This window comes from Cajanus cajan, chromosome 2 (assembly GCF_000230855.2).
Source record: "Cajanus cajan strain Asha chromosome 2, NIPB_CcT2T_4, whole genome shotgun sequence".
Classification (NCBI taxonomy): domain Eukaryota; kingdom Viridiplantae; phylum Streptophyta; class Magnoliopsida; order Fabales; family Fabaceae; genus Cajanus; species Cajanus cajan.
In genome coordinates, this window is record NC_138518.1 from 12,643,612 (window position 1) to 12,664,557 (window position 20,946).

The window sequence follows — 20,946 nt, forward strand, 5'->3', positions numbered from 1 at the left end:
CTTGCAACCATTTTTATTTATCATTCATCTCAATGGCTTCTATAAAGGTTTGAGGTTCTCCTTCGTCAGTAAGATTAACATAATCATCTGAGAAATACCTTTTTGACAGTTGCCTGACTCTCATTGATCTTCTAAATTCAGGTTCATGTTCTTCCTGATTAGTCTCCATTTGTTCTTCTTGCATTGTCTGACTTTGTTCTGTCTCAGGCTGTTCTGTTTGATTAGGTTCATCATTTCTTTGAGGAATCTCTCCCCCTGAATTTGATAAAGAATATTGATTTTAAGATAGATTCGTTAATTTCTTTGATTTTTTTTTTCTGCTAACATATAAGTACTTGTTGTTAAGTTTACTAAAAGTAGTTATTATTCTTTTTTTTTTTTAAGAAAAGAACATAGACCACTATTACAGTTACCATGTCCTCTATTTTGGATCTCAATTTTCTAACTTTATTTTTTTCCTATGCAGAATTTTCATATTTGATAACATAAAAGATGGAAGCTTGAAGGAAAGTTTAAATGGTGAATTTAGAAATTTAAAAAAGATGCTTACAGGAGCTTCTCAATCACATATTTTGATGCATTGTTTTTTCAATATTAGGTTTTGTGTGTCTATTTAACCATGTTTATAGTTATTAGGCTTGTGAATTTCAATAAAAGCCCTAATTTGATTAACCAATTCCCCTAAATATAATAGTTGATTAGTCTTGGTATATTCGTTTGAAAACCTTACAATAGTGATACTAATTTAGGTGGTAAAAAAATATGATAGGTGACATGATTTGAAGTCGGGGCTAATGACAAGAATACCATATGGAATAAAATAGACCTTTGCTTTGTTAAAAGAGGCCAATAGTCAGTGAAATGTACACATATTCTCCCAGAGTTATAATTTTCTTTAGCGCAAATCATAAGTGAGATCGTGATATTTTTTTCAAAATGGATCCTTGTAAGGTTGTTCTCATGACTTGTGAAACCTTCAATTTATATGGCTTCTCTAAACTGTTGTAGCTTTTCCTATTGTAGAATAAATCACTGACTTGCAAGATTTGATTCCAGCAATGGTTCATGGTTTTGATCCTAGCACTCAAGTTGATTTTGATCTAGGTGAGGTTACTGATCCTGGTGCTGTAATAGTCATTGATAAACATGAATCTTGAAATCAATTTTGTTATTAAAGAATTTAAAAAATGAGTGGTGTTTAAATCTTGTTACTATATTCATAGGTTTTGAGTTGTCAATTAGATTGTTTTTATTATTTTTCTAATGTTGTAATCAATTGACACTATTTTTGCTTAATAATTTCTTATGGCTTTTTGCTTGTACCAATCATAAAGAGAATGCCTTTTTTTTTCATTTTTTCCTCCTTTTTAATTATTTTTCACTATTAGGTATATTAAATCTTGCATTGTATTTAAATTATAATGTTATATTGTTGTTTTCGACTTTATTTAACAAGCACGGAATTTCTTTCTGGAGGTAAATGACTTTAGTGATTAGTATTTAACAATGTAATGCTATAAGAGATTTTTGAGCAATTGTTGTAAATGAATTTTGGCTACTAATGTATATTTGTCTATTGAGCTTTCTACATCGGTTCTTGATAGAATCGATGTAAAATATGCAATATTCTACATCTGTTATTGATAGAACCGATATAAAATGATATATTCTACATCAGTTTTATCAAGAGCTGATGTAGAATATTGCATATTTTACATCGGTTCTATTAATTACCGATGTAGAAATGAGATTTTTTACATCAGTTATTAAATTGATGTAGAATGTCTTATATTTTTTACATCGCCTTAATCTACATCGTTTCAAAAACCGATCTAAAATGCCTAAAAATATTGATGTAAAATATGTCTCTTGTAGTAAAAACTCAAGTCCTACATCAACTGAAAATAAGATAATTAATAATATATAACTAGAGGACAACCCTCACATTACAAGTCCCACATTGACTAGAGATAAGTTAATTCAAAAGTATATAAGTTAGAAATCCTTTCTTAAGTTTTTAGTGAAAATAGTAAAATGTATTAAATGTCAATAAAAAAACTGTCACAAAAACTCATACATTTTTCTCAATCATTATTAGGATCTTTACTAACATGCAGAATAATTGTTAGTAAATATTTTGTTGACACTACATATAATGACTAATGTGAAAATGTTGGTAAAATATTCGTAGCCATTTTTATTGTCACCACTACAAAAATGTTTCATTTTAGAGTTGGTCAAAAGCTGACTCTAAATAATAAAAACTGACATAACATTATATTTATTATGGATTATTCGTCAATTTTTAGCTGGCTCTAAACAAGTTGACACAAATTTTTTGTGTCAGCTAAGTCGCCAAAAGTAATTTTTTTTATAGTTGATTTATTGTCAGTGTAACCGACACTAACTTAATAATTTTATTTATTTTAGTTTTTTATTATCAGTTAAGTCGACACTATGTCGACACTAACTTAATAATTTTATTTTTTTAATACTTTTATTGTCGACCTAGCCAACATAAAATTTATTTTATTTTTGCTTCATTTTTTTTTTCCAGCTTACCGTTTATTTGTTTGTATTTTTTTAGCATTGTCGAGACTCGATCTTGGAACCTCGATGTGTTAAGTTAACTTGGTAACCAATTTCATCACGACACATTAAGCGTATATAAGATTGAAAAAATTATCTTTATCCCTCTCAAAGCATGTATAGTGTCAGAAAAGTCGACAATATATCTAAAGAAATAGCGTCGGCTTTTCCAACACTAAACTTAATTTAAGTTAGTATCGAAAAAGCTGACACTATTTTTTACATATAGCGTCGACTTTTCTGCAATATTTTAAATTAAGTTAGTGTTAAAAAAGTCTACTCTACATCTTAAAATAGCATTGGCTTTTCTGACAGTATTTGCGTCAGTTATTAGCAAACACTTATTTCCCCTAACTATTTCAATGTTTTTTTGCAGTGCACTAAAACCAATATTAAATGTCACTAAAGGTCTATTTTCACTACTAGAATTTCTCTTATTACATGCGACATTTCTTGCGAATTTTTCCTAAAAATTTGTAAGAAATGTTGTTCTTATAATTTTTTATGCAAAATTTTATTGGTAGGTAATACCTTCGTGGATAATATATTTTTGCAAATTTTAAAATTCGCAAGAAATTTTCCTGCGAATTTTTTTGCAAGAAATTTTGCAGGAATATTTCTTACAAAAAAAGTAAAGAAATTACTACAAATTCTATTAATAATTCTTCAACTTTCAAATTCTCACAATGAACCGAAGCATTTGTTTCCATGCCTCCAACATGTGATACATAATCTTTTAAACTCTAAGATTGTAGATTATAAGCCTAACACGCAACCATACAAATCAACTTGTAAGGTAAGTGTTGCCCCAACTTATATACTCTTTAATTGTTTTATTTTCAATCGATGTGAGACTTGAAGTTTTTTTTTTAAATATTAAACTTATAAATTTAAATATTTTTTTGATTTTTCCTACGGATTAAAATTGACAGGAAAATTCGCAGGAAAAGTTGCCTGCAAAATTTTTCTACCATTTAGTAAACATTACTTGCAAATTTATTTTTACAAGAAAATCTGTAAGAAACAAAATAAAATTCCTATAATATTTTCTGCAAAGTTTTACCATGGAAAATTTTTTTCTATGATCATTAAAATTGTAGCAAAATTTGCAAAAATTTCTTGTAGATTTTTTTTCATAAAAAAATTTGTAGTAAATATATGTAAATTACTTTTTACAAATAAATTCGTAAAAAAATTTTACAAAATTATTATTGCAAGAAAATTCGCAAAATAATTTCTGCGAATATTTTTTTATAAGAAAATTTGCAAGAAAATGACACTTTTCTAGTAGTGTTTGTTGTAGTATAAGAAATTGATAAAAAGCGTCTCATAGAAACAATCTCTTTGTAGTAGTGTATGTTAAATTTGTTGACTTTTATGATAATTATTTTAAAAGTTATACAAATAATGAATTTTTATTGGTTGACGATGTAAGACCATTTATAACCTTAAAACAATAGGAAAAAAAGTCAAGGATGTTATGAATCACATTTGTAAATATATCTATTAATTTGCCTATAAATGAAGTCTTTTTTTCTTGTAACCCATAAATTTCACACTTTCATTTTTAGCATTTCTAATAGAAAATCACTCCATGTGTCTATTGGGCCTGGCAAACACCAATGAACACAATCATTATATAATGTCATGTTCTGGCCTGACCAATTAATGTCCATATCTATTTGGATGACCATCCGGTCTTAATAACATTGCTTGTGTGATGTCAAACAACATAAGCTTTAATCCTTTATTTATGCCTTTCTTCTTGGCAATTTTAAACTCCTCTAATTGAATCTTGTGTAACTCTAAGTCATGACCCTCTAACTTAGTTTCTTTACTCCTAAATGGTATAATTCTCGTACAATTTCCACCTTTATTCCACAACCCATTTTCAAAATGAGATGGAGAAAATGTTCTTAGAAATATGATACCCTTAAAATTTTCTAAACTATTGATGGCTTTAAATACAGTTCTAAAAGTCTTTCTATAGCCATAGTGCAAGTTTAAGTGAGTGACATTTTTTAAGTCACAATATTGACATCCAACAACTTTTTGTTTCTCATAAAAAACCATGGGCCCCAAGAACCACTGTCCTCCATTGATAATGACATAGTCAAACTCTTTAATTTGACTTGTCCATTTTTCATCAAACTCATCAAGGTAAACATTGAAGAGCACACTATTTGAATCTGCTTTTTTAGCTCTAACCAGGTGAGGTGTCCAAAAGTTAGCCATAGTGAAGTTGTAGCTTGAGTACTTCCATTGTTTGAGGGAAAAGTCATTCATGTAGGATACATCAACGGGCCACTCCACCTAGAAAGTTAGGAAGGATTAAGGTTTAACAATTTAGACCATAAATATAAGAAGGAACAATGTGCACAAACACGCATTTATGAGAAGATTAACATGTTTGTCTACAACCAAAAGCTCCAAATCTTCGGATTTTATCTGGATAAAGAGTTCAAACCGACGATAGTAGTTTTTGGCACAAATTACAATGATGTTTAATAGTGTGAAAAAGTATTATCATATTAATCAAAATAATAAATGACATCTAGTTAAGTGTATATTATTTTTATTTTATTTTAAAATTAATTGAGATATCATATAAGATTGATAGTTAACTTAATAGTATGACAAAATTAAATAATTAAAAATAATTGACTCTAAGTAAAAAAAAATATAAAATCTCAAAAATTAATGAAAAACAAATTATAATTGTACAAAATTATATTTTATCCATAAAATAAAAATAAAAAATATAAACAAGTTCATTTTTATGATTCTACATCTAACAATTGCTTTAACTAATAATTGTAAAGTATTTAATTTAACCATCAGGGACAATGTCAATTTTAGAGCACTACCATATAAACTAAGGACAAAATTTTTAAGAAAATAAAATTAATAATCATCATCATATCTCATATATAAAAAAGAAAATAAAACATAAATATAAAAAGAAATATTAATGAATTTAATACATAAAATTAGAAAATACAAAATATAATAGCTTTAAATATACATTAATAATTTAATTAAAATGAGAAAGTATATCGTATACCTTCACTATAACGCAGGTTCGTAACTAGCTAAACCTTCACCTTTTGATCCACTAATTTATGACACTATGACTCAGAAAGAAGTAAAGAAAAGGTTGAACTTATATCATATATATATACATACATATATATATATATATATATATATATATATATTTTTTTTTTTTTTTTTTTAAAAGAGTTGACTGTTTCATGAAGTTTAGAGACATGGAGAACATAGTAATCAGATACCAAATTACATACCACACGAAAGCAGTATTGATATCAGAAAATCACGGTGAAAAATGACAAAAATATGATAATAATAATTTTGGAGCCAGATATAGAATCTCAATCCAGAAAAAAGTAGAAGACTTACCCTTGATAGGAGGCAAATCATTGACTGCATGTGATTTCTGCTCAAGGAGTCTCCAACAAAAGCCATAGATTTCCCCCTCACAATTTCTAGGAACTGAAAGGGGTTGAAGATGGGAAGTTCACACTCATTAGGCTTCCACCTCCACTTCATGAACTCAGTGTCAGGCCTCCCATACTTGATGCAATTTTGGTGCTCATGAATTGCCCAACATGTTGTGTTTGTGTAATATGGTGCCTCTGGATTTGGCACCCATTCCCCACTGAAAATGTCACACTTCTTCTTCACAGATGTTGAGGGCAAGATTTCTGGCTCCTTCAAATCATGAAAAGCAAAAGATGGAAGCTTATTATGTTTATTGATCTTCAACAGTGGAGAGTAATTGAACAAAGAATAAGACGGGAATGTGGTGACACAAAATACAAGTAAGATCATGAATGCTAGTATAGTTACTTTTGCAGTCATTGTTTGTTTCGCGCTTTTGTTCCCACATAGAACTAAAATATGTAGGAACTTCATCTTGGAAAAAGGAATAAAGGAGGAAGGAAATAATGTAGGGGAATAGAAGTAGCTTGGCTAATATATAAGAGAAATGTTAGTAAGACATTCATTTTTATTAGTTAAAATTTATTAAAAATTATAAATTTAAGAAAAAAGTTATTAAATAGAATGTGAAATCTACTAAATTTTGTATTTTTCAACAAATTACAACCAGTTAGAGTGTGTTTAAAAGAGTCTATTAGAGAGTGTGTTGTTATAATTTCTTAATATATAACTTAAACTTGTGCTCAACTTATTTTAATCACAATTTTTTTTTATTTACAAGATTCGAATTCAATACTTTATTTAAAGAAATCAAGTCGAATACTACTTAGATCAACACATATTAACATGTAGGTTTTGATGGAGTATATAGATGGTCATTTTACTTTAATTACTTTCTATTGCTTGAGGTTCCCTAATATATATAGTGAAGTCTCATCTTTTAATCACGTGTTTATTTTTATTTATTTACAAAATTTAAACTCAAAACTTTATTTAAAGAAATAAATTTAGTACTACTTACACCAACACAAATTAACGGGTGGATTTTGATAGAGTATAAATAATCAATTTGCTTTAATTACTTTCTGATGGTTGAGGTTCCCTACTTTTAAGCCATCATAAAAATTAAATATTGTATCATAATATTTTAGCATTTATAATATTCTCGTGGTTTTGTACCATGTATATTCTTTTTTTAAAATACATTTTTTGATTGACAAGCACGATGGCTTCAGTTTTGCTTTTACATATGCATAAGCAATGGTCCATGTGCTTGCTTCATCACACTTTAAAAATATGTATTTAATTACAAAATCAATGGACCTTGTGACAGCTAGCCAATTCATCAACAGCCAAGTCTGATTAATAAAAGATGTTAAGAACTACCAATTATGGAAAATAGAAAATGCAGTGTTTTTGGCTTATTATCAAATGTCATGCTTCGTTTTCAAGAAAAGCTGTAACATCTTTTTATTTTTCTTTTGTTTAAACTGCTGACAGAAGAATATACCTCCAGAGATATTTGATTCATGTGAGCTTTCTCATAGGAGAAATAGGAAGCAAGCAAAATGAATTTAATATTTAATATGCATGGACTAATAAAGATGATTTATAACAATTCAGTTTCTTAACGAATCTTTAGCCTTTTCCAAGAAAAAGAAACAGAGATGATTTATCGCATGGTTTTACCACACTATAAATTCGAACCAATAGCTATTGCATAGCAGCTTATATAAATATAATCTTTATTCTAATATTTGGTTAGGATTAACTTTTCAAGTTTCATTCGTTTTTTCAACCAAACATTCTCAAGATCTACCATATTATTGCTAAATCACCTTCATTAATTCGTTATATGTCCCAGTCTTGATAAAACAACGCTATTCATATTGATATATATGCTCGCGTATACATTGGGATTTTTTTATTTATTTATTTCTCTTTTCATGTAATTAAGCAGGTAGCTAGATCTCTTGGTCAAGGAGTGTATTCATACTAATTGATAAATCAGTCTGCTTTCAAAGCATGGCTACGTTTACAGAGTGTATTTTAATTTGTATACGTTGTTTATAAAAGGAAAATCATTATCCAATTTTGATTAATCTGTATTTTTATAGAATATACAATTGTAAAAGCCAAATGGTTATGTTACAACTCTAACAAAAACAAAATGCTTTTTTTCTTGACCCTTCTTGTAATAGATATTATTACATATAATCATATCAAATAGTTAATGCTGGATTCCATCCATAACCAAGTCATACATTCATAGATATTAGTTATTATTTTTATGTATGTTTTGATTAACATGTTTTTTTTTGTCTCTTGTGAGTTGGATCAATAATGTGATCACCTATTTATCTTTATTATATTAATTATAGAGGTAGTTTTTTAAATATTACTTTCAACTTCCAAGTGTTTTAATGTAACTTTTAATATATATATATATATATATATATATATATTATATTAATTTATATTATTATTATTATTACATAAGGAGAAAACAAAATTATCATGGTTATTTACTTTTAAGTCATGTCATGATATTTTTACAAGTTATTGGGCCATTTTCTTTCACAAGTCATTTTCAATCGTTCTCCTCTAATCAACCCATGCATCTCTAATGAGAAAACCTTCTTGAAGAAACCTGAACATTACCGAGCGACAGTAGTAGTGTGTATGCTTTTGTTAAAACTCCTTCATTATATATCTTCATCTATTTGAAAATGGGCCATTTTCTTTCATGAGTCATTTTCAATCGTTCTCCTCTAATCAACCCATGCATCTCTAATGAGAAAACCTTATTGAAGAAACCTGAACATTACTGAGCGACGACCTTGAGTAGTACTGTGTATGCTTTTGTTAAAACTCCTTCATTATATATCTTCATCTATTTGAAAATGGGCCATTTTCTTTCACGAGTCATTTTCAATCGTTCTCCTCTAATCAACCCATGCATCTCTAATGAGAAAACCTTCTTGAAGAAACCTAAACATTACTGAGCGACGACCTTGAGTAGTAGTGTGTATGCTTTTGTTAAAACTCCTTCATTATATATCTTCATCTATTTGAAAAGGGTGAAGGTTCACTATGATACACTGATTTAATCATTATGAAAATCCTGAAAGCTGGTGAGTTCATTTTTCTTACTTTTTCCCATTTTGAATCCCATCTTGATTCGTCTAAGTTATTTTTCCTTCTTATTTCATACTAAATTCTTGGCTTGAATTCATATTCATGCATGATTGGAAATCAGAGTAAATCAAATTAAAGTAACAATTAAATTGATACAAGAACATGATTTAGAATCCCTTTTGGCCCCCATTCATATATGTTCTTACCTGAATTTGCAAGCGTTTCAACAATGAGATTAACGTTCTAGTTGTTCCAATATCTATTGTGGTGGGAGCACTACAAAGACACTCTGATGCTCAAGTTAGAGAAAAAATTAGGTTCATAATGAGATTAAGGAGTTTGTGATACCTAGTGTCTTAGATATAAGTGGTTTAATAGTGTAGCATGATTTATGAGATACTCTTGCATGATATCTACGAATACATTACTATCATTGTGCATGGTACTTAATGGCAAAGATATTACCTTTGAAGTATCGCTCTTTAATGTATTTTGAAATTCCTAGATATATGGTGTAGGGGTTGTTCCTTAACTAGTGTCTGGGTGATGGCAAGCTATTGGATCGAGCTCTTATCACTAGGAAAAAAGCTATAATTGATAATCAGGATGTAACTCTTTTTAGTTAACTATAGCAACCCAAGTGCCACATGTTTCGATTATGACTTGACCCACTCAGGCCTCCACCACAAAAAAGTTGATGCAACCTAGAAAACAATCTCCCCCATAGTAATTATTCCTGTTGGGAATTGAACACGCGACCTTGGTTCTGATATCAATTTTTGGATCGAGCGATTACCATTAGGCCAAAGCTATAGTTAATAGTCAGGATGCAACTCTTTCTACTTAATCGTAGCAACCCAAGTACCACGTGTCTCGACTGTGACTTGACCCATTTAGGCCTTTTCCACGAGACAATTTGATGGAAACCTAATCCCCAAGGATCCCTTTGGAAGAGGTAAGACCAAGAAGGGTGAAGGTTGATCCATAGAAGAGGGCTCACACTTAAAGACCATTGGGCCTTTAACTAGGTCCGTGGTTAGGAGGCTAAAATAGGCTTCTATAGAGTAGGTGCTTTTTAGACCTATGCTTTTCATGAGCATTGAGTATGATTCCTCTTATTAGTCCCTTAATCTCCATAGTATATACATTGTATGATACTTGTAAATAGTAGTTACTTGTATAGGTGTATTTTACCTTTGTATTTGTGAGACACTTTCTTTCTTTTCATATAGGTTATCCCTTAGGATTTTGGGGTATGTTACTTGGAGACTTTTGCTCCATTTGACCTTGTATTAAGGATCATTGATTTTCATTTTTTTAGTAGTAGAAGTGGGGTGACAAATAGTAAAGTGTGTAGGTGTAGCTAGTAATTGGGCCTTTAGTGGGCCTAGGCTAAATTTTACATATTAGGCTTGTTTTCCTCCATTTTTTTTCCAAGGAATTGATTTAGCTAGGTCTCACCATCATTTGGTGAACCTAACTAAACCAATTCTAAGATTTTTGGATTAGATTAAATGGAGGAAATAAGCTTGGCCACCTAGCTCTCCTACCTTGGTCGAAATTACCTTGGCTTCTTCCACACACTTGGATAGCTTGTACTATAAGCTTCTAGCTTAACTTGCTCCCCAAGCTTCTAGCTTAACTTGCTCCCCAAGCTTTTAAGCTAAAGCTTGTTCCACAAGCTTCCATGTTACTAGATCGAAATGGGTCATTTTGACCTAAGTTATTATGAGTTAACTTCAAATCCAGAATGAGTTGTTCCAAATTCAAAAATTGTCATAACAAACTAATCTTGAACAGACCATTCTAGTGATCATAACGATCTTTCCAATTAAGTCTAATGTCTATAAATATGAGCCTTGTGCAAAATGCAAAGAAAAGAGGAAAAAAGGACAGAGATCGGGAGGAAAAATTATCATCTTTGACCCATTTCTAGTAGTTCTAGTTCATAAATCTCTCCTCCCTTTATCTTTTGTATTTCTTGAGTATTGTGAGGATATTTGCAGAGCGCAAAGCTACCAAAAAGTGTTTGAACCCTACATTTAAGGAGGAAATCTATAAAAGCTTGCTTTAAAGGTATTTTCAGCAATTCCCATATTTTTTTCATTTAAATCACTTGATATACATGACTTTTCCATAGATAAGCCATAAGCATGTAGACATATCATTTTCAAACGTGTGGGGTCTAAATCCCTTTCTTTTTTTATATAAGTAATAGTAATAACATGTAAATGATTAATAAAATGGGAATTAAATATTCAAACTATTATTCTTTATTACGCTAATTTCATCATAGGTATTATTATAGGATGCCTAATACCTTCCTTACACGTAATTGACCCCTAAAATCAATTCTGGCTATGAGGGTCATTTTGGTAATTTTAAAAAAATTTTCTTTTTCGATGTTTTGAGTAAAGCATCGATGGAAACTCATGCAAACTCTTTTCTAAAACCATTGATTAAAGATTATTCTGGTTTTTACGTATTCCTTAATTAATGAGATTTTCAAAATGGAGGTCCAAATCATCTATGGGCCAAATGGAATTTTTTAGGTTCCCACAACTGGGATAAGAGAGAAAGAGAAAACCACCATCTCTAAGTTCCTTAAATAATGGTTTGAGTGTGGACATAAGTGTAGATACCTAATTTCATCTAGGACATGCGAACAAGAGAATGGGCCTTTAGTACAGGATAGAGAACTCCTAAAGGCTTGAGTACGACATCAAAATGAACCAAGAAGACATCAGAAGGGCCAAAAACCCAAAAAGATAAATTAGAAGCCTGGAACAGGTCGTTCCCAATCTGGAACGGGCCATTTCAAACTTCTAGAAATGCCTAGAAATCCTAGGTGAAAATGGGGCGTTCCCAATCCGGGATAGGCCATTCTAGATTCAAAAATTGCTCATAATGGACTAATTTAGAACACCTTATCTAGTGACCAGAATAGCCCGTTCCGGTAAAGTTTGACATCTATATATATGAGCCTCGTGTATAGTGCTCGGGGTCAAAAAAATTGCCTATAAGAGTCCCATATAGTTCGAATTGTTCTTTTTCTCCCCTTCTTTATATTTCTTGAGATTTATGAGGTGAATATTGTGGTGTGTAAGGTAGCCAAAAAGCACCTGAATTCAACCATATTGAAAACATATCTTATAAAAGCTCGCTCAAGAGGTATTCCCATCAACTTTCATCTCTATCATTTACTATTTCTATAATAAATATTATTGTAAATAAAAGCCACCATGTAGACGTCTTAGGTTCAATCATGTAATTTTAAGATTAAGCATGTAAATAACCATTAATAAAAGGGATCAAATATGTGAATTTTTATTCTTTATCTCGCTAATTTCATCATAGGTTACCAATATTGGGTGTTGCAGGGTGCCTAATACCTTCCCTACACGTAATCGACCCCCAAATCTAATTCTGGCTATGAAGGCCATTTTGGTAACTTTTGAAAACCTTTTCTTTTTCCAATGTTTTGAGTAAAATATCGATAGCGACTCCTTCAACCTATTTTTCTGAAACAATTGATTAGGGATTAGTCTGGTGTTCAAGTATCCCTTAATTAATGAGATTTTCAAAATGGAAGTCTAAACCATCTATGGGTAAGATCATAATTTTTTGGGTTTTGACAATAAGAGATAAGATAAAAATATTGCCATATAGGGACCTAAATGACTTTGTGTAAGTAAGCGTTAAAGTTGAGCAATAAATCAAGAGGAATAATTCTTTAAAGAGGGATTCCTCATCTTATTCATACAATAGAAAGAGCCACAAAGAGGAAGGATATTTCTCGTCCCCAATTTGATTATTTTAAAGAATTTTAATATTTAAGAATTAGTGCCTTTAAAGTTAAGACTTAAGAGTCTTACGACTCTAGTTCCCTTACCCCATATGCATTTGGGAATTTAGTGGCTTTAGTTAGGGTTAAAAGTGTTGAGAGTTGAGACTCAAGCCCTACAGCTGCACCACTCCAGCCTCCAAGTGACCAAGGCCATAGCCACCGTACCACTCTAGAACCGCACCAGTCCAGTTGTGCAACCACTCCAGTGCTGCACCCTCACACATCATGCTTTCTTCCTCCGAGCGGCTCCCTCACGATAATTGGTACATCTCTCTCTCAATCTCTCTAGGGTTGATGCCTGGTGGGGTTCTTTCCTATCTATTTCTATATGCATTGTTTGTACATTGATAGAATAAAGCGCCACAACAAGAGATATGCTTTCAAATTTCAAAACTCACACGGGCAGTTGTAAATATATAACTTTGTTTAATATTAGAACACCAATGTCATCTTTTACATTTTTTATTGTTACAATTCATTCTTGGCCCTGCAACGTTATAAGTTTAATTAAAATAATATTTTTCTACATATGATCATTCAAGTTCAAGTTGAGCCTAATTATTATTTATAAATTTGGGCTTTCGCAATGGTATCTTTTGAGAAATTTCTCAATGACATCATGAGTGACCATGAGTTGTACATAGGCAATTCCAACTACATTGTTGGTTGATGATTCTATGCCTCAAAAGTTGGTGTGAGAACATGATGTATTCTTTAGGTAAACACGACAAAAAAATGTGTGATTTGTGACGGTTATTTTGGTGGTTTCTGGCGGTTAAAAACCGCCACAAATGGCATTACCGGCATCATTAATAAGCGCCAGATCTACGGTCGCCAAAAACCGTTTATGGTAGATATTTTGTAAACGCTGGTTTTGAGCGCCATAAAATTCAATCTCTTTGTGGCGGTTTGAAACTGCCACAAAATGCATTTTAATTTTACTTTTTGTTTTATTTTTTTCATTTTCTAGCGGTTTAAAATTGCCATAAAATTTATTTTAATTTTGTCTCATTCAACGTTTTTAGGGGTTTTAAACCGCCACAAATTGCATTATGTGCAAAACATGAATAATGCATTGTTGAAGGAAGAAACAGTAGCAGCAAATGAGGCAGGTCAATCTTTAAGTACCAAAACATTGGACTTCGATCTCAATGAGCCCTATGTTATGGAGGATTAAGTAATTTGTGTAGTTCTCCACTTTGCTATATTAGATATGTTGTGTTAATCTTGCAGTTTTATTATTATTAACTTCAACAGAATTTGATCTTCGTGTGTGAGAGAGATTCTACAATAATATTTCAATGCACTAAAAATAATGAGAAATGGTTGAATTAAAAAATGAAGAAATTTCATATTCTACATGTTGTGAAAAGTGTAATTTAATAATTCCAAAAAAATGTGACAACAAAGCACAGATTCACAAATTCCCAATTTACCTCATCCATTACTAACTTTCCATATTCACCAATTACATTCATTAATTTGTGATCATCTACAGCACAATCTCGAATTTCTCAAATAGGGACATCACCAACATTAGTTAGCACTCGTGCATATCTTGTAATTCTTTGCCTCACTACAAGAAAATTCGTTATTACAAACGGCCAAAATCCGTGGGAAATGCCAAAAATTCGTGGGTAATAGTGCATTTCTGACGGATTACCGACGGACACTAATCCGTCGGTAAATTGCTCGTCTGAAATATTTACCGACGGATTTTTATCTTTGGGTAACTTTTCGACGGATTTTCCCACAGATTTACCCACGGATATATCCGTGGGAAATTTCCCACGGATTTATCTGTGGGAAATTACCCTGAAGGAATTTTTCGTCAAAAATTATAATTTTTTTTTAATTTTAATAAATTTATTAATGTAACAACCCTCATATTTGGCCTCTCAAGGGTTCTATTTCACGATATTTCATTGTTTAACGTGTTTTATCCTTACTTGTGCAATTTCTGGGAAACTTCCCAGAAGGTCACCCATCCCAATACTACTCCAACTCAAGCATGCTTAACTGTGAAGTTCTGATGAGTAAGCTACCGAAATGTATATGTATGTTGTCAGTATAACTTGTACAAATTAATTCATTTAAGTCATCCTCAAATATACAATCTCATATTTGTACTATAATAATATATAATAATTTTATATTACAAATAATAATAATTAATAATAATAATAATATATTTAATTATTATTTATTTATATCTACTTACTTTTATAAGTAATATCTACTTATTTTTATTTAAAATTATAATTTAAATTATTTAATTTTATAATTTATAATGATAATATAATTTATAAAATTATAAAGATTTATTTATTACATACTTATAAATTAAATTTTAATATTTTAAATAAATTATTAATTAATTTAATATATTTATTTACCTTAAATCAAACATATAAAAATCAAAAAATGTATTTATTCTTGTTTTTTTTTCTAATTATCAACTATTAATAAAATACTAACTTAAAATCTTATCTAATTATATATAATATTCTCATATCAAATTTAAAACCAGATATTAGTTATACAAAAATATTAAGATCATATAGTAAATTGTCAATAAGATTCTAGTTAAATAATTTAAAATAATTAATGTTTCAATTATATTGTTAATTAGCAAATAATTTATTTCAAAACTAATTAATTTTTTATATTAATTATTAGTAAAATTTAATAACTTTTAATTTAACAATTAATTGGATCGATAAAATTCAACACACACCATGAGTTATTGAGCGGAATAACTTTATCAAGAGTTATTTTGTAAGTTATCTTAAATCAAACATATAAAATTTAAAAAATGTATTTATCCTTGTTTTATTTTTTAATTATCAACCATTAATAAAATACTAACTTAAAATCTTATCTAATAATATCATAATATTTTCATATCAAATGTAAAACCAGTTCTTACATTTTTTGACAAATATAAATTTGTCTTAAATATTTCATCAATAATATAGCTTTTCCTACAAAAATTTTCTCATCGGAAATATAAATTTTCCAACAGATTTAATTTTGTTTTATAAGAAATCATCTTCGATTAATATAACATTTTGTATATATGATTTAAGAGTAAAAGATTTTTAAATTAACGGTTAAATTTATAAAATTCACATTTAATATAAAGTTATATGTCATCTTGTAACTGATTTTGTCTAAAAAATAATATATAATCATACCCTTAACTGATTTTTCTTTTATATATTCTAATTTTATTTGTAATAATATGATTATATACTTAAATAGTTTAATTTTAATAATTTTTTAAGTATATTTTTGTCTTTTTGTCTTAAATTTTTGAATTTCTATATTGTAATTTTAATAAATTTTTATTTCTATTATTTATTAATTCTTTTCTTTTTTAATGTTTTATAACATTATTAAAATTTTATAATTTTAATCTCTCTAATTTTATCTTACTTTTTATTTTATAAATATAATTTGGATTATTTATTTTATAATTAAATTAATTTTTTTAAATTTTTTATGAGTTTACATTATAAAAATGTATTGAAACCCCTCAATCTTTATTAATGAACTTGTTTTGATTTACATAATTATAATTGATTTAATATCTTTAAATAGGATAATTATTTAATACAATTTTGAATTAAAAAAAATTCACAGAATTTCCCACGGATTTATCGGTGGGTAATTTCCCACGGACTAATCCGTGGGTAATTTCCCACGGATAAATCTGTGGGGAATCCGTGGAAAATTCTGTGAATTTTTTTTTAATTCAAAATTGTATTAAATAATTATCATATTTAAATATATTAAATCAATTATAATTATGTAAATCAAAACAAGTTCATTCATACAAAATAAAATGTCATACATAATTAACAAATAAAGTTTAGGAGTTCAAATTTAAAAATAACATATAGTACGATCACTAGAATTATAACATGTCTAATAATCAGAATATTCATGTTGTTGTTATCTAATAATCAAAGATTGAGGGGTTTTAATACATTCTTAGAATGTAAACTCATAAAAAAAAATTAAAAAAATTAATTTAATTATAAAATGAATAATCCAAATTATATTTATAAAATAAAAAGTAAGATAAAATTATAAATTAAATTATAAAATTTTAATAATGTTATAAAACATTAAAAAAGAAAAGAATTAATAAATAATAGAAATAAAAAATTATTAAAATTAAAATATAGAAATTCAAAAATTTAAGACAAAAAGACAAAAATATACTTAAAAAATAATTCAAATTAAAATATAGAAATTCAAATATTTTAAGTGAAAAGACAAAAATATACTTAAAAAGTTATTAAATTTAAACTATTTAAATATATAATCATATTATTACAAATAAAATTAGAATATATAAAATAAAAATCAGTTAAGGGTATGATTACCTATTATTTTTTAGACAGAATCAGTTACAAGATGACGTATATTTCCCTTTATCTATTACTATAGATAATCAAACAACTATATATTTAACTATTTTTCTTCCATTCATTTTCTCTGTCTTTATCTCTACTTTCGATATATAGATTCATTGAAGTTTTAAATACTCATATTTATACTCGTTACTTTGTATTTTACTGATTTACTTAAATATAAAATTAAAAAATCAATAAAATGTAAATTTAAGAAATTACGACAACTTAAAGAGAGATTTTTAAATCAATCAGTTATTAGGAACAAAAATAATTATTTAGTGTAATTATTTTAACTTTAATGTTTTAAGTTTTAAATAAAGAAGATTTAATCTAGAAAAAATTCCATTAACCCCTACTTGAAGTTTTTCTCAATAACGTCATACGTATATCTCTTCTCAAATTTTTAAGTGAGTATTAATTTTCTTATTTATTTATTTAAGTGGCACATAAAGATAATACTATTTATATACTAATAAGAGAAAATAATTTATTAATACAAATATCATTAATTAAATGAGATTTGATCTCTTATTTCATTATTTCAACTTTTTTGAAATTTATTTTAAATATCATGTACACTGTGATTTAAAAAATATATTAAATTTAAGTAATAATTTTGAAAATGAATTGAAAAAAATCTTATTTTCAAAATTGAAGATCAATGAAAGTTTTCATGAAAATGACATGCATAGTATTGGATGTAATTTAGAAATATGATAGATACATATATATGATATTTGCAGAACATAATTTAACTTTTTTCCTCTTATTTAATTAATAACATTATTTTCAAAGAGATGAGTGATTTTTAATAATTAAAGAAAAGATATGGTATTCTTAAATTTGGACGTCATGTGTTGGTATTTTTCAAGATAAGTAAAAAAAAACACATTTATGCTAATTAGTTTATAATTTATAATAACCTAAACATATAATTATATATAGGTAATATAATATAAGTCATACCTCACACACTTTGATTTATATTTATCTTATTTATATTTTGAAAACACCCATATAATAATGAAAATATTATATAGTACATTGTTGTGTGTATCGATGCGATTAGGACTGGTTGAATTTGAAAAATAATTGGCTTAAATTTTATTTAATAATTTCAGACGGATTTAAATCCGTGGGAAATTCTGTTCAGAAATTTCAGACGGATTTAAATCCTGGGAAATTCTGTTAAAAAATTTCAGACGGATTTAAATCCGTGAGAAACTCTGTTCAGAAATTTCAGACGAATTTAAATCCGTGGGAAACTCTGTTCAGAAATTTCAGACGGATTTAAATCCGTGGGAAACTCTGTTCAGAAATTTCAGACGGATTTAAATCCGTGGGAAATTCTCTCAGAAATTTCAGACGGATTTAAATCCGTGGGAAATTTCGTCGAAAATTTCATACGGATTTAAATCCTTCAGAAATTCCGTCGAAAATTCCATCATTTAAAAATCTGTCAGAAATTCCGTCAGAAATTTCCCACGGATCTAAATCCGTGGGAAATTTCCGACGGATTTTTGTCCGTGGGAAATTTAACTTTTTCTTGTAGTGCCTGCATAATCAAAATTGTGCTATTATAAACTATTAAGCTACTTATTATCATAATTTACAAGTAATTGAAGGCCCAAAACAATTGCTTTCATGACCATGGTAGATTCACAGACAAAGAATAACTAGATATAAGGAATCATGAATCATTATAGAAGTCCATGCTATCCTCATAATACAACCAAAAGAGAAAGGAAAAACTATTAAATTGCTTTCATATTCTTCATTTATAAGGCAATAACAGTTTTATATAAATGTTAACAACATGGAAGTTTTAGAGCAACATAAAATCCCAATATTTTAAGAACTAGACGAAATAATATCCATAATTTCAAGGTTTCAATTGGGTAAGAGTTTTGCATTCTTGAATCTTCTACTAACAAAATTCGATGCAAAAAATCAATTATTATTTGCAGATGAGTTTACAAAGCAAAATTTAAGTTGCGCTAAAACTAATGAAACTTTCCAAGATTTCTACTTTCCAAAGGAAAACAATATGACTACCTTCTTCAGTAGTTAAGTTTGTACTATTACACCAAATGGCCTCGCAAATGCGAGGCAGGGCAAATGTAGGACCTTGAAGGAAAGATAAATTATGTCCCAAAGGAACTCTAAGAAGAGTTGAAGTTGCTTTAGCACCTCCCAAAGCACGCACAAGTTCTCCCGGGAGAAAAATAGCTTATGCATTTATATTTTTTCATGCAAATCTTATAATCAAAATCACCAAAATAAAATATTAAATTATGGGTCACAAAACTAAATAAACACAAATGCAGTCAAGCAAAATAAACACAAATATTGCATGCCTTAATCTTTGCTCTTTCTCGAATAAGAGTAAGTGAAGCATCTATGACACGACTTTGGTCTTTCTCTAGTAAAGTAGCAAATACTTCTGCAGCATTTAGACTTGGCATTGAATGGACGCCTTTGCGTGCTATAATTGAAATTTTTGTACCAAAAGAACAAAACAATTAATTAATTAATTAATTAATATATTTAGAGGCCAAAGAAATTTTGTCAATTTTACTCCTATTAGATGAAACAAAGTAAAAGCATGGTCACATTCATGTAATTAAAAGTGAAAAACAAAAAAAAACATTTTCTGAAACCGAATAGCCCCAAACCTCTCATCCTAAAACACAAATGACAAAACCCAGCAAACACAGCCATGTGACTCAACTTCTGGCATACATCAAGCAATCGCTTCAACCTCGATTTTGAAACTCTAATCAAAATGCCTTTCTTCTTTTTTTGTATTATTAAAATCAAAGTACAAACAAATAGAAAACTAGATTAACTGCACCTTTACTTCCTTTTTTTTCTCTAATTAGAAAATAGCATAACAAATATCATAAACAATCATTGATGTTACCATTGAAACTGCTTTAAGTTCGCCTACTGTTGATCCCGTGGCAAGTGTACCAGAGACAACTTGTAACAGTGATGAGTAAGGTCGTCTCCTCAGGGACTAGGTAGATTGATTGATTCTCAATTAATTTAGAAAAAAAACACAATAAATACATATTGCATACTCACACATGTTCAACATCTGATTCATTAAACTCAAAGTTAAAAGTAGTAGAACTTAAAACAAATGACAAATATGCAAATTCAAATAAGTATTAGAGAAATTCAGATATGAGATGCTTGGGACTGGATTTCACCTACTACATCTCTTTGTAATCTTAATAAGCATACATATGTTAATCCCTCTCCTACAATATTATCTAGGATTACAATCACTCAATACTAATTCCTTAGTAAAGAGATTCTAAGTTTTCCCCTTTAAATATCAATTCCTTGCATATTTAAATAAGGGACAACCTGCATTAAGAAAATCCTTTAAAGACTAATGATTTTAGCTCTATTCCTAGCAACTTAAACCATTAGGTGATTCATTTTAAATCATGATCTAGAAAACATTTTCCAATCGAG

The 20,946-nt window shown here is 28.7% G+C and overlaps 1 protein-coding gene across 1 annotated transcript; it reads right to left on the reverse strand.

The window, feature by feature from the left end:
• Positions 1-4,049: 4,049 nt before the first annotated feature.
• Positions 4,050-6,532, reverse strand: LOC109789798 (protein trichome birefringence-like 19). Its single transcript, XM_020348832.3, has 2 exons — positions 6,010-6,532; positions 4,050-4,902 (listed from the first exon to the last, which is right to left on the reverse strand). The coding sequence occupies exons 1-2, from the start codon at positions 6,523-6,525 to the stop codon at positions 4,255-4,257; spliced, it is 1,164 nt and encodes a 387-aa protein (XP_020204421.2). The 5' UTR covers positions 6,526-6,532; the 3' UTR covers positions 4,050-4,254.
• Between the last annotated feature and the right edge of the window lie 14,414 nt (positions 6,533-20,946).

What these genes read in the sequence shown, in the direction of transcription:
- LOC109789798 (XM_020348832.3), bottom strand. Translation starts at nt 6,525, where the DNA reads ATGAAGTTCCTACATATTTTAGTTCTATGTGGGAACAAAAGCGCGAAA. An exon ending in TGATTTGCCTCCTATCAAGG is followed by an intron (nt 4,903 to 6,009) that starts GTAAGTCTTCTA and finishes CTAACTTTCTAG; the next exon opens with GTGGAGTGGCCCGTTGATGT.